The 14980-nt window shown below is 38.9% G+C and overlaps 1 protein-coding gene across 4 annotated transcripts in view; it reads left to right on the forward strand.

The window, feature by feature from the left end:
* Nucleotides 1-12550, forward strand: part of RIC1 (RIC1 homolog, RAB6A GEF complex partner 1) — a 136579-nt gene extending 124029 nt beyond the window's left edge. For 3 of the 4 annotated variants that reach the window (XM_082842826.1, XM_082842828.1, XM_082842827.1), the window contains exons 20-26: nt 2669-2827; nt 2910-3046; nt 4852-5138; nt 5998-6189; nt 8593-8770; nt 8925-9113; nt 9951-12550. In XM_082842826.1, coding sequence (XP_082698952.1) covers nt 2669-2827; nt 2910-3046; nt 4852-5138; nt 5998-6189; nt 8593-8770; nt 8925-9113; nt 9951-10239 — 1431 coding nt within the window. In that variant the 3' untranslated portion in view covers nt 10240-12550. Of the gene's footprint in view, nt 1-2668; nt 2828-2909; nt 3047-4851; nt 5139-5997; nt 6190-7296; nt 7436-8592; nt 8771-8924; nt 9114-9950 lie in introns of those variants that run through there. The other variant, XM_082842829.1, reaches the window with a different exon arrangement.
* Nucleotides 12551-14980: the final 2430 nt, after the last annotated feature.

Here is a 14980-nt window from a genome sequence, read left to right on the forward strand (position 1 = left end):
GATTTAATCTGCTGCCCCTGAAGCTGCTGGGAGAGATTTCCCTTTCTCTTTGTTCGCACAGCTCCCGGGGCTCAACTTTGGATTTGGACCCGCCTCTGCGTGTTGGTCACCGGAGGGCGTCTGTTCTTCGCTCAGACAGGACGGGGTTAAAGGAGCAGCTGCTTCGGGGGCTCTGGCTCACTCAGGCTGGGGGAGGGGGGAGGGAGGGGCGCGGAGTGCAGGGCGAACCTGCGGTGGCAAAGGTCGGCGTGACGTTGCACCAGCCTGAGGCGCGCTGTGCGTTCTCCCGGGGGAGTTTTCCCTGTATCCCGGGACCCTGGCAGTGGCGGGCTGTACAGGCTCCCCGGAAGGGGGCGTGGAGAGTGACCTGTGCTCACACACGGGCTTCTTGGTGGCGGCAGCAGCTGCCTTAGTGTCTCATGCCCATCTCTGCGGTCTGCGCTGATAGCCGCAGCTCGCGCCCGTCTCTGGAGCTCCTTTAAGCAGCGCTCTTAATCCCCTCTCCTCGCACACCAGGAAACAGAGGGAAGAAAAAATCTTTTTCCTCTTTGGCAGCCCCAGACTTTTTCCCGGACTCCCTCTCGGCTAGCCGTGGCGCACTAGCCCCCTTCAGGCTGTGTTCACGCTGCCAACCCCAGTCCTCTCCCTGGGATCCGACCTCCGAAGCCCGAGCCTCAGCTCACAGCCCCGCCCGTCCTGGCGGGTGAGCAGACAATCCTCAGCTCACAGCCCCGCCCGTCCTGGCGGGTGAGCAGACAATCCTCTCGGGCTGGTGAGTGCCGGTCCCACCGATCCTCTGTGCGGGAATCGCTCCACTTTGCCCTCCACACCCCTATTGCTGTGTTCTCCTCCGTGGCTCCAAAGCTTCCCACTTCGCCACCCGCAGTCTCCACCCGCGAAGGGGCTTCCTAGTGTGTGGAAACCTTTCCTCCTTCGCAGCTCCCTCCCACTGGTGCAGGTCCCGTCCCTATTCTTTTGCCTCTGTTTTTTCTTTTTTCTTTTGCCCTACCCAGGTACGTGGGGGAGTTTCTTGCCTTTTGGGAGGTCTGAGGTCTTCTGCCAGCGTTCAGTAGGTGTTCTGTAGGAGTTGTTCCACGTGTAGATGTATTTCTGATGTATCTGTGGGGAAGAAGGTGATCTCTGTGTCTTATTCTTCGCCATCTTCCCCCTCTCCTCCTCTGTTCAGTTTTTATCTTTCCTTTTGAAGAACTCAATCTTACCATATGATGGCAGAAAATTTCTTTACTATCATAAAGTAACATTGCAGGGTTGTGTTTTTTTAATCCTGTTTGTCCATAAATAGGCCTAAAACAAATTAATGAGTTTACAGTATTATTTTGAATAATACTGAAGAAGTGTATGTATACATATATGTATATACATATTATATATCATAGTACATATAATGATATGCACATATTACATAAGATTATTGAAATATGTAAGAAACATAATAATAAAGAATTATTTTGAATATCAGTGGGTTTGTCTGAGCTCTCCACAATAATCTCTTTCCTTATAGTGTGGAATTGCTGAGGGGACTCTGATTAGAATGTGGGTTACAACAGAGTACCTTACGTTAGGCTCCCCATAGCACGCAGGGAAGACCCAAACCTGCCGCAGTAATTACACAATTTTTCTCAAAATAATGGGTTCTTTGAGACTCCTGAAAATTTGTTTCATTATACATTTGACAAAAGGGCTTGATAGTTTGCTTTCCTATTAGTCTGATGTGAATTTGATAGGTTACATTTAAAAGTTCTTTAAAATTACTGAAGAGTTGTTTTCATTGATTAAAGAAGCTAACCATAAACCTTGTTTGAAATTCTGCCTGAAGCAGTTTTCCTGTCAGTTTATTTGCTTCATGGCAACTGATTGAAACCAGAGGGGATATTCAGGCAGAAGCTAAGTGGCCCCGAGATTCTGTGATTCCTTGGGTATTCTTAAAAGGCCACACAGTCATAAAAACAAACAATAAATGCAGCTGTGTTTTGTTTTAGGTCACTCCTTAGACTTTCAGTGATCTCCCAAGCAATGGAATTAGAAACTTGATCTGAATTCCTAAGTTGCTGTGGATTGACAGATAATAATTACAGTTGAACTTGCCTGTTAGGCACCTTTCCATGAAGGCCAAGGCAAGCAGCAAGTTTAAATTTGTGAAAAAATTACAGAGAATGCTCTTTGTGTAGCAGGACTACATACTATTGCCTAAAGCAAAGATTTTTTTTAGTCACATTTTCAGAAAACTCTCCGTCGCAGGAAATAGACCTGAGCTTTTTTGGAGTCAGGGAGACAAATTTATATTCTTTTCTGTTGATCTTTAACAGTTATTTAACTCAGTTTTCTCATCTGTAAAATGAGAATGAAATACATATTTTGAGAGTCACTAGGAGAAATGAAAGAATATGTAAGGTTTATGTAAGATATCTGGCAATAATGGGAGTTCAAGAAATCATAAATTATATTACACCAGCAGAGTATTTGCCTCACTTTTCCTTGTATGGTACTTTTTAATGCTTCTTTTAATTTTACTGTTAAACTGTTCCCATTGTTGTAGTTGCATTACTTCTCTGGGTTTAGGGAACCGTGGAGATAAAGAATTGCTTATATTTTCCCAAGTCATTTATAGTATAAAAGGAATTCTTGTCTTCCTTGGTTGTTTTTCTAGAACATGGAAGTACCAGCAGTAAGTAGGCAGCATGCCACCCTTCTGTTCAACACAGCCCTGGAACAAAGCAAGTGGGACCTGTGTCGACACATGATTCGATTTCTTAAAGCCATTGGCTCTGGAGAATCTGAGACACCTCCATCCACACCTACAGCTCAGGTTAGTTGCAGAATTGCACAGCTTCTCTAGGCCATTACACCCACGTGGCATCTTCCTCTAACTGTACGGTGTGTAATCATAGGAACCCAGTTCAAGTGGTGGATTTGAGTTCTTCAGGAATCGAAGCATCAGTTTATCCCAGTCAGCTGAAAATGTACCTGCTAGTAAATTCAGCTTACAGAAAACACTAAGTATGCCGTCTGGCCCTTCTGGAAAAAGGTAAAAGAATGAAGAGCTGTTACTGGTTTTAGGGCATTCTGCGACACATTGCATTTCAGGGTATTTGTAAAATTGCATCTTGGGAAAACAACTATTTGATCCAATTGCAATTCCTTTTTACATTCCCAAAAGGCTTCCCTTTTTTCCTTCTCCAAAGTTCACTTCTTTATTCTTTGTACAGTTTCTGCCCTTTGTACTGGAGTAGATCTCGGTTTGCCCATGCTGAATGCCACTAACTTTAAATTACCTCTGATAATAGAGGACCAGAATAAAAAGGAAGACAGATAAATCTGCAGATAATTCAAAAGCCTTCTACAGGGCTTCCCTGGTGGCGCAGTGGTTGAAAGTCCGCCTGCCGATGCAGGGGACACGGGTTCGTGCCCCGGTCCGGGAAGATCCCACATGCCGTGGAGCGGCTAGGCCCGTGAGCCGTGGCCGCTGAGCCTGCACGTCCGGAGCCTGTGGTCCGCAACGGGAGAGGCCACAACAGTGAGAGGCCCGCGTACCGCAAAAAAACAAAACAAAACAAAACAAAAGCCTTCTTACAGTCAGCAGTTTTACCCTTCTTTCCAACTATACCTCTTGACAAAAAGTAAAATTTAGTTCTCATGTACTTGACTCTCCTGTGACTCTTTTGAGTGGAGAAGTCATTAAACAGTGGAAGCCAAAAAGAAGTGTATCCTGGAGCCTGAAACCTACATTACACGTAGATGGGTTATTTCTCCTGAGAGGTAACTATGAACTCATACTGAACATTATAAAATAGAACTTCCTCCGTTTTGTGAGGTCCTTGTATTCCTTCCTGTGTTATTTGGTTCTGTGTGTATTCTTACTACAGTGCCTGACACATAGTGAGAGCTTATTGAAAATTTTTTATTGTGATGTTTTACTGCTTTTTCTTATCACAGCCATTAATACAGCCCCATTCCCAGTGTGCACACACACACACACAAACACACACAGTCATGGACTATAAACAAGTTAAATGCAACCATGGAGGATTGTAAACAATTGCCAGGCAAACAGTAGCTTCTCAGCCATGCCCCTGAATTTAAAGGTGCTGACTAATATATACTAAGCACTTACTATGTGCTAGGCATGGTTCTAAGCATTTCCATGTGTAGGTCTTTCAGTCCTTACAACAGCTCCATCTGGGTAGATACTGTTCCACATTATACAGGTGAAAAACAGAGGCCCAGAAAAATAAATTTGCTTTATGTTTGTACAACTAATGTGTGGCAGAGCCAAGATCTGAATCTAGGCAGTCCTGCTCCAATACTGCCTCTTGCTGAAAACACCCCGTCACCCAGTGACCATACCAGTTATACCATGTCAGTTCATGTGAATAAAGGACAATAGACTATATTTAGCAGTTAATTTTTAAAAATCCGTTTTGATGTGTCTGTAAAACTCACATTAAGAGACTTCATTTCACTGTGCTTCTCTCTCGTTAGTTCCTTTGATCTGATCTTCCCTCTTTTCATTGGTCTTTCCAAATACAACATTTTTTTGCTCCCTTTCTTTCCTTTATCCAGCTACCATCCTCTTCCTGGTTTGACTTAGTCTCCTGTTCTTTCCTATTCTATATTTTCATTATACAAATATGTTTTAAGAGGCTACTATGATCGAGGTATTGTTTAATAGATTGTGGTATCACATGGAGAAGCCCTAATACTTTAGCTTCAATCAGAATTAGATCTTAGATGTCTTACCTCCTTGTCAGCGTTTTCAGTGTTACTTCATAAAAGTATTTGAAGTCCTCCAGTGAAGATTGTTCTGTAGCTTTCTTGTGTTCCCACTTACAGATGGAGCAAAGACAGTGACTGTGCTGAGAACATGTATATTGATATGATGCTCTGGAGACATGCCCGGCGTCTCTTAGAAGAAGTTCGGCTAAAGGATCTCGGCTGCTTTGCAGCCCAGCTGGGCTTTGAACTAATTAGTTGGCTATGCAAGGAACGTACCCGAGCTGCCCGAGTAGACAACTTTGTGTTAGCCCTGAAGAGACTCCACAAAGATTTCCTGTGGCCACTTCCCATCATCCCAGCTTCTTCTCTCAGTTCTCCTTTCAAAAATGGAAAATACCGAACAGGTAATGTAGGCTTTGTGTTCCTTGTAGAGGGAGGATTGTATTTTGCTCCAGATATGTAGACATTTTGCTGTTAGTTGATATTCAAGGAAGTCTTTTCATTCCAAGGTCAGAACAGATAAAAGCTAACTTTTTGTGCATCACTTGGAACATCCACCATTTGACTAAGGATGTAAATAAAGTAGAACATATGTCTCTAGGTCTTATGACCTTTAAGTCTAATTTATGAATCCAACCAATTGTTGTATCAGATGATCAGCAGGTTGAGCATTGACTGAACATAGAAGCTCCCACATATGTTTTCTGTAGGAAGGAGTTATTAATCACAGACCTCAAAATAAGCTAAATTGTGACTTATCTGACAGGACTCATTCCAGAGAAATGGTAAAAATGCATCTTGAGAGCTTGGGCCATCTTCTAAATTAGGAGAGGACAAAGTGAAACTGTATTTTGATAAAAGAAAAAAGTTTTTTAGTTCAGGTCTTTTAAAGAAGACTGTTGTAATTATTATCACTTATGAAAATTCAAACAAAAACCTTTATTATGGCATTTGGAAACTTCATGTCATGTTAAAACCAAGGAAAATCATTTAAAGATGAACAGAATAAAGTTTTGCCTAGTTCTAGTAAGATACATGATGATATAAGATGACTGCTGGGTGGCGTTATATAGTCAGTCCATTCTGTTACAGTCCCATATCCCTGGTTCAGTGGATGGATGATGCAGTGTAGGGACAGTAATTAGCTCTGAACTTTTAGTATTTGGGTTTGAGGGAAGAGAAGCTGAAAGAACTGAATTGGAAATGGCAGTGTGTGCACCTTTAATTCCCATTTTTTTCTTTGTTTTTGGACCTACCTTGCAGTGGGAGAGCAGCTGTTAACATCCCAGTCAGCTGACCCTTTTTTGAACCTTGAGATAGACGCTGGCATCTCTAATGTCCAACGAAGTCGGAGCTGGCTTGGCAACATTGGCCCCACGCATCATGAAATAGACACAGCCTCATCCCATGGACCACAGATGCAAGACGCCTTCCTTTCACCTTTATCTAATAAAGGTAGATATCATTTTAAACCCTAGCTCCTCTTCAGTTCCTGTGGAGGAAAGTTTATATGCTATAGCACTTCAGAGAGAGAGCTTCACTCTTTTCTTTCAAGATATGTCCTTGAGGATTAGCCATTTGTATCTGCTGGAGAGGTGGATAGTTACTAGAACAAGGCCATATTGGCCTTGACTATACTTTGCCATGTTTATTTTAGATAAATGAAATAGGTAAATTCTCATTACAGCTCAGCACTAATAAATGAACCTTTGTAATCAACTTTGATGATACAGAAACACTAACTTTGAACCTCAAGTAAGCAAAATGTTATCCGTGTGTAAAGAATTCCATTCTTCTCATAGGTAGACCCATATCATAAAAAATTGTACCCAGTTATCTTCTATTTTTTTATTTCACTGATACAAATTTATGGAAAAAATTTTTTCTCTTATAAATTCCTGCATGATATCCTTAATTTTGCCTCTTAGCCTTCAAAGCCTAAAATATTACTGTCTGACCCTTTATCAAAAAATGTGTGTCAGCTTCTGCAATTATAGTAATGGTTACATTACAGGTTGAAGAAGTTTTAAAGTGATTTATGTTGTTTAGGTTTATATAAGAACTTAAGTAGCAATTGGTCTGATTTTCTGGAGTTTTTTAATGGCCAGGCATTCACCTGATGTTTGATTTTCAGTGTGTCATCACTGTTACCGGAGCTTCTGCTATGTGGAGAGGCATATAGCTGCCATGACTTTCTTTTTAAATTTTGGTAGAATACATGTAAAATTTACTATCTTAACCATTTTTAAGTGCACAGTTCAGTGGTATTAACTACATTTTTATTGTTGTGCAACCAACCTGCAGAACTCTTAATTCTTTTCATCTTGCAAAACCAAAACTCTGTACTCTGAATAATAGCTCCCCATCCCTCTCTCCCCCAACTCCTAGCAACTACCATTCTATTTTCTGTCTCTGTATTTGTCTTTTTGTGTCTGGCTTCTTTCACTTAGCATAATGTTCTCAAAGTTCATCCCTATTGTAACATGCATGGAAATTTCCTTTCTTTTTAAGGCTGAATAATATTCCATTATGTGTTTATAACACATTTTATCCATCCATCAGGGGACATTTGCATTGCTTCCACCTTTGGTTAATTGTGAGTTATGCTGTAATGAATGTGGGAGTACAGTGAACATGGGAGTTCTCTTCGAGACCCTACTTCCAGTTCTTTGGGGTATATACCCAGAAGTAGGATTGGGAGATCACATGGTAATTCTATTTTCAATTTTTTTCCCATAGCAGCTGCACCATTTTACATTCCTACCAACATTGGCAAGGATTCCAGGTTTGCCACATCCTCACCAACACTTACTTGCTGGTTTTGTTGATAGCAGCATCCTAATGGACGTGAGGTGGCATCATTGCTTTTTTTTTTAGAAAACTTTCTAAAGAGGTCACTTCAAACATATTTAAAAAGGAGAAATAATAGTATAATGGACACCCTTCCCCCAGACCCCACTCCAGTTATTACCAAGTCAGGAACAAATTTGTTTTATCCACTTTCCCCTTCCTGTATTATTGAACTAAATCCGAGACATGATGTATTTTATCTGTGAACATTTCAGTATATATTTCTGAAGACTCTTCTTGAAGATAATGATAATTACACCATTAACATCTCTTTAAAAATTTAATAGTAATTCCTTAATACCATCAAATATCCAGTAAATATTCAAATTCCAACTGTTTTATAATGTCATAATTTTTTTATGGTTTGAATCAAGATCCAAATAAGATTCATACACTGTGATTATGTTTTTTAATTTTCTTTTTAGTGATTGTTCCCCCTCCCCATTTCTCTTTCTTTTCCACTTGCAGTTTATTCATTGAATCAACTTGATTCTATGGATTTTCTCATGATGTGGATTTTAGGTTATTGCATCTTCATGGTTTAGACAGTTTCCTCTGTATTGTAAATTGGTAATTGAATCTAAAAACGTGATCAAGAATTCCCTGGCGGTCCAGTGGTTAGGACTCTGTACTCTCACTGCGAAGGGGGCCCAGGTTTAACCCCTGGTCAGGGAACTAAAATCCCACAAGCCGCGAAGCATGCCCCCAACTGCCGCCCCCCCCCCAAAAAAAAAAAGACAAATTATTGCTAGGGTTTTTTTTTTTCAGAGGTGGGCAAGACTACTTTTTAGGTAGTATGAAGGCACATAAGGCCTGGTTACCTCCTAATAATTTTTTTTATATCTATTATTATTAATGTAACATGGGAGTTTTAGTAGTGGATTTAATGTTTTGGTCTCAAAATCCTGAAGAGAAATCAACATCTGAGAGACAGTTAACATTTATAATGAAAGGAAAACATATTTTCTACATGAAGCTAGTTTGTAACTTTTGGCAATTCTTCATCAGGTGATGAATGCAGTATTGGTTCAGCCACAGACTTGACTGAAAGTAGCTCCATGGTGGATGGAGACTGGACAATGGTGGATGAAAATTTCTCCACACTCAGTTTAACTCAGTCAGACCTAGAGCACATCTCCATGGAGTTGGCAAGTAAAGGACCTCACAAATCCCAGGTTCAGCTTCGGTGAGTTTCTCAGCATTCTGAAAGCATAGAGCGCCTACTCAGGAAATCTGGGCAAATTAGGTACAGAGGCTACTTTCCCGATAATGATTGCCCTTATGTACATCTGTAGATCATTTTTAGCATCAGTCATTTGTGTTTCTGCTTATATATGTAGGTATTTGCTACACATCTTCATGGAGGCAGGATGTCTGGACTGGTGTGTTGTTATAGGCCTGATTCTCAGAGAATCCTCAGTAATCAACCAGATTTTGGTTATTATACAATCTTCAGAGGTAGATGGAGAGATGTTACAGAACATAAAGACAGGGCTGCATGCTGTGGACAGATGGGCCTCTACAGATTGGTAAGTGCTAGTTTCATTAGGTTTGTTATCTTCACGGTCCTTTGGTGAATCCTGTCCTTTCACATTAAGGCTTAGTTCTGGTTCATTTATTTGGAGATTTTTTAGGTTGTTAGAGATAAAAACTCCTTTTGTATATTCATTTTAAAGGCTAGTTTCTTTAGTTACCATTTTATACCAGTTTAGATGAGTACTATCCATTGAGATAGTGTTGGTCAGTGAATACATGTCACTGACTCAAGACTGATGCAGTACAAATGATCTTAGATCTAGGGTGGAACTTGAGATTTTTAGTTCTGTCAAGTAGAAGGTAATAACCTAAAAACATCTGCTTGAGAAGATAAAAATTTAAGGTCTGTGTGAATTTAACATTCCATGGCAATTACTAACAAGCCAAATTAAGAGTAGTGAATGAAGTTAAAAGAGCCTGGGATTCTACCCCTTTGTCACCAGTTATGTGTGGATTTGGGATTTCCCTTACTTGGGTCTAGTTTTCCTTAATTGGTAAATTCATTCATGTTAAATGTTCTCTGAAGGTCCTGTTTTTCAAGTCTAAAATCCTATCGGTGCTTAGATTATAGAATACGATTTTTAATCGTAATACTGGATAAAGAATATCAGTCTTGCTCTTTGTGCTCACACTTACATTATGTGCTGCTCCCTCAATGGTGGCCTTGGCACCTAAAAAGCCTTTCCTCCCGACCCTTCTGTGCCTCCTCCCCTCGCCCACAATCTCATTGACCTTACTATATCAGTGCTTAGTAGGAATTCATCCATAACATGCTATGGAGCCTTTTGAATGTGGCAGAGGAGAGCTAATTTCCGTTTTCTTCTACTTAGTCCTGGATATAAGCCATTTTTAAACATCATTAAGCCACAACTGCAGAAGCTCAGTGAGATAACAGAAGAGCAGGTCCAGCCTGAAGCCTTCCAGCCAATAACTGTGGGTAAGACTCCTGAACAGACAACCCCCCGGGCAGAGGAGAACAGGAGCTCCTCCAGCCACGGGAGCATCCCCCAGGGCGAGGTTGGAGGTAGCAGTCTGGTCAGCCGGAAAGAGGAGGACACAATGCGAGCAGAGGAGGAGGAACCTTTCCAGGATGGGACTTACGACTGTTCTGTGTCCTAACAACATTGGGTGCCGTCACCACGGGCAGTATTAATTAGCAGCAGCATGCAGCTGAGGACACTGTGACCTAGCTGGATGATTTAACCAGGGAGAGAACTCAGCTCTGAGACTCTGGTAAGGTATTACTAAATTTTAACTAACTCTTTCTCCTCTAAGAAATCTCTTTGAGTCCATAAAAATGTGATATCAAAAAAAATCATCTTTCATAAAAAAATTTTTTAAAGCTGCAGTGGAAGTAATAAAGAATATTGTACAGATGTACACGAGAATATTTTGGTTTTATTCTTAAAGGTTGGTAGCTCTTAAACCACAGGGATTGTTTTGCCCCAGATGAGCAAAACACTTTTCACTACTTACAGCTTCCTATGTTTTCTGGTTCAGCGTGTGTTCAGACTGCTTTTTAAAAACAAATGCTAAGGTGCTTGCTATAGCTCATCAAGTACTTGAGCTACCTGTATGCCCCCGTGGATCAAGAGCACTGGCCTCCCTAACTGGGCCTCTGAATAGATGCCTGCCCTAGCATAAGAGGTGCCTGTGTGAAGGAGACATGCTCCTCTTCTAGCCTGTTAAATCCCAGTGCTGAATTGATGGAAGCTATTTAACCTGTGAGTCAGTGTGCCTGCTTTTTAGCAAGCTTGGTTCCTGCTAGGTCAGCGTGGGCTGAGGTCTGAGGAGTTTTTATCAATTATGCTATTAGATACCACTAAACTATTTTGTATCAAAGAATTGTTATCTTTTTGTGAGTACTCTTGTGTAAGTATACTCAAAGGCACTGTTCATATTTTTAGGGCTTGTACTATAATTTGTAAGGTTTTATGCTGGATTCTGCATGGCTATAGATACTCACTCTTGGAACAAAGACAGGGCTTGCTCTTCTTTCCAAATATAAGCAGTCTTCATAGAGGAAGACAGGTTTATTGGCTTGGTCATAAGGTAACAGAAATGGTCACACTGATCATGAAATGAAACAGGTTTTGTGCAAATTAATGTAGTTTCTTATTTATTGCTTTTATAAATTGAATAAAAATGGACTTTTATGTAAATAGACTGCTGAATCCTGTATTATCACAGCTACTAAAAATTAGTATGTAAAGAATGCATTCTTCATTGTAACTTTTTAAATATTTTATGTATTTCTAGAAATAACAAACTTTAGTTTTCATACATTATGAAAACATGACTGCATACTCAATTGCTTTAGACTGAACACATATCCACTGTATGTACATCAATTACCTTATAACAGTATTAATTTAGATAGCTTGTTTGTACTGTGCAATTTGAACAAAGGAATGCAATGTTATTTTTTACAAAAATGAACTTATTTTTATAATAACAATGTATTTGATGTGGACCAAATTCATACCACTATGTAAAACAGCCTCTCTTCTCATAGTGCAATTACAGTTTAGAAATAAAACTTGGTCCTCTATCCTTGCTTTTTAAAGTAAATGGCTAGCTTTAGTTGTCCTAGCCAGGTTTCCTCTGAAGGGAAACCCAAAACCATTTTGAAAATGCTTTGTTCATAACTCATCAAACGGTTTTAAATTATTGAGTTTGGTAATTTACTATCACTTACTTTTCACATTACAAGTGCAATAATTTCACATACAAAAACTCCTGAATGGGTGGAATATGTGATTACTGGTACCTGGTCCTTCTGGTGCTATGTTTATTTAAGCCTTTGTTTTAAACCACCTTTCTCTGAATTTTAAGATAGAAAATGTTTCCCATGTGAGTACATGCAGCCCAGCAGGAAACTAAACTGAAGAATTTCTTCTCCTGTCCTAGTCCATTAGGAGAAGAACTAGCATTACTTTTGTGTTTGGTGTATTTAGTCAATAAAAATGACTTACCATTGTAAACAGCTATGATCTTTTTCAGGTATCCTAATGTGCTGCTGGGTTCATCCTGCACTCTTAAAAGCAGGGCACCAATAAGTTAACTGTATTCCTGTGGTTAATGCCATGAACGAAACTTTTCTTGTATAAACTACTTGTTTTTCAACTAAGAGATATAGGTGGCCCCAAGGCAAAAAAATTGGCAACTTTATAGAAAATTTCTCTTTGGTAATGTGTTACATTAATTTTTTTAATTCATATTTTAATTTTGCCTTGTTTGGATCACATATCGACTGTTTAAGCCATAATTTTAACCAGTGAATTTAAATATTCAATATAACTATTTGAAGTTTAAATTATTTGCTGATACCAAAACAAGAAGTCATTTGGGGGTAGAGTCAACCTTTGCTTGTAATTAAAGTTGCTGCTACTTCTGTAATGTGTATTTTTTTACTTGGTAAAGGGCAATAAAACCATTACGTGAACTTTTGTTTATTCATCATCTCAAGTTAACAGCAAAAAGTATATGTATTGAAAGTCATAAAAATATTCTTTTCATTATATAATAATATCTCTTAGAATTTTCCTTATGAAATAATTAGAAATTTAGATTTAAAATGTGTATGCAGAATTATTTAGAATAGGAGCATCAAGAGTTGGCAGCATCCTAGATGCCTGGCAATAAATAGGCAATTGGAACAGACGGTCCATATTGATGACATGGAAAATACTCAAAATATAATGAAAAAATGATATAAAAGTACACATACCAGAGGAAACTAGTCATCTCTAATATGTGTGACTAAAATAATAGGTGGAATTTTGACTTTTTCCTATTTTCCTAAATCTGCTTTCTGTCTCTGAATTTGCCTGTTCTGGACATTTCATCTAAATGGACTTACATAATATGTGGCTTTTTCTGTCTGGCTTTCACTTAGCATGAGGTTTTCAACTGTATATTAGTAGTTTATTCCTTCTTAAGGCTGAATAATCCATTTTACGGATATATATACTACATGTTTATCCATCCATCAGTTGAGGGACATTTGGGTGGTTTCCACTTTTTGACCATTAATAATGAACACTGATGTACAAGTTTCTGTGTGGACATATGTTTTCAGTTCTCTCTAGCAGTGGAAATGCTGTGTCATATAACTGGTTAATTTTTTTGAGGCAATGCCTAATTGTATTACCAAGTGCCTGTGCCTTTTTTTTTTTTTTTTAACATTTCCACTAGCAGTGGAGGAGGGTTCTGGTTTCTACTATCAGCACATGTTATTGTCTGTATTTTTGGTTATAGCCATCTAAGTTATGTATGAAGTAGTATCTTATGGTTTAGATTTACATTTCCCTGATGGCTAATGTCTTTTCATATCTCAGGAGAAAAATATGTATTCACATCCTTTGCGCATTTCACAAATGGGTCGTTTATTTTATTGTTGGTTTGCAAGAGGTCTTTATATATTCTGGATACTAGACTTACCAGAGATACGATTTGCAAATATTTTCTCATTCTGAGGGCTTTTCACTTTCATGATACTGTCTTGTGAGGCAAAAAAGTTTTTCATTTTGGTGAAGTCCAGCTTTTTCTTTGGTTGCTTGAGCTTTTGGGTGTCATATCCAAGAAACCATTGCCTAAATCCTAGGTTATGAAGATTTATGCCTGTGTTTTCTAATGAGAGTTTTATATTTTAGCACCTGCATTTAGGTCTTTGATCCATTGAGTTAATTTTTATATATGGTATGAAGTAAGAGGTCTATAACTTTGTTCTTTCGTGTGTGAATGTTCAGTTCCAGCACCATACACAGAAAAGATTTTTTTCCTGTTGTCGAAAATCAATTGACTGTAAATGTATGGGTTTATTTCTGAAACTGTCAGTTGTATTACGTTGATCTCTGGGGTCTTTCCTTAATGCTGGTACCAGATTGTCTTGATTACTGTTGCTATTTAATAGGAGATTTTGAATGTGTAAGTAAGTCATAAGTTTGTTTTTTTCAGGACCATTTTGGCTCTTCTGGGTCCTGTGCATTTCCATTTGAAATTTTACAGCCAGCTTGTCAATTTCCGTGCACACCCGCACACACACATAAGGCAGCTAGGATTTTGATAAGGATTGTATTCAGATGAATTTGGAGAATATTGCCGTCTTGATAATATGCCTTCCAGTCCATGAACATGGGTTGTTTTTCCAGTTATTCATGTCTTCAGTTTCTTTCAGTAGTGTTTTATAGGTACTTTTGTTAAGCTTATTAGTATTTTATTCTTCTTGATGCTATTGCAAATAGAATTATCTTTGGATTGTTCTTTATAAAAATACTATGCTGTAATTGGATCCTACAGCACTGCTGAATTCATTTACTATTGGGTTGGCCAAAAAGTTTGTTCAGGTTTTTCGTACGATCTTAAGGAAAAACCCGAAGGAACTTTTTGGCTGACCCAATATAGTTTTTTGTGTGGACTCTTTAGGATTTTCTGTATAGAAGATCATGTCGTCTGCGATTAAAGCCCTGGCCAGAGCCTCCAATACAGTATTCAAGTGGCAATAGTAGATACCCTTGTCCTTCTGACGTTAGGGAGTAAGTAAGTATTGAGTCTTTCATAAATTAGGATGTTTTAGCTGTTGAGTTTTGCATCTGTTGAGATTATACTGTAGTCCTTTATTCTAATAACCTGGTATGTGACATTGGTTTTTTGAGGTGTTAAACCAACATTCCATTCCTGGTATACATCCATTTGGTCATGGTGTACGGCCAAACTTGGAGAAAAATTATCAACATGCTTATTGTATTTTTTACCAGTCAATCAAATCAGGAAGTAGTGGTATCAAAAAAAGTACTAATGCACTTCAAAAATGCCCAAGATGTTTTTTCGAACAAAAACAGAGGTAAAGAGGCATAGA

The sequence above is a fragment of the Leucopleurus acutus genome (genome assembly GCF_964270905.1).
Source record: "Leucopleurus acutus genome assembly, chromosome: 7".
In the NCBI taxonomy this organism is placed as follows: domain Eukaryota; kingdom Metazoa; phylum Chordata; class Mammalia; order Artiodactyla; family Delphinidae; genus Leucopleurus; species Leucopleurus acutus.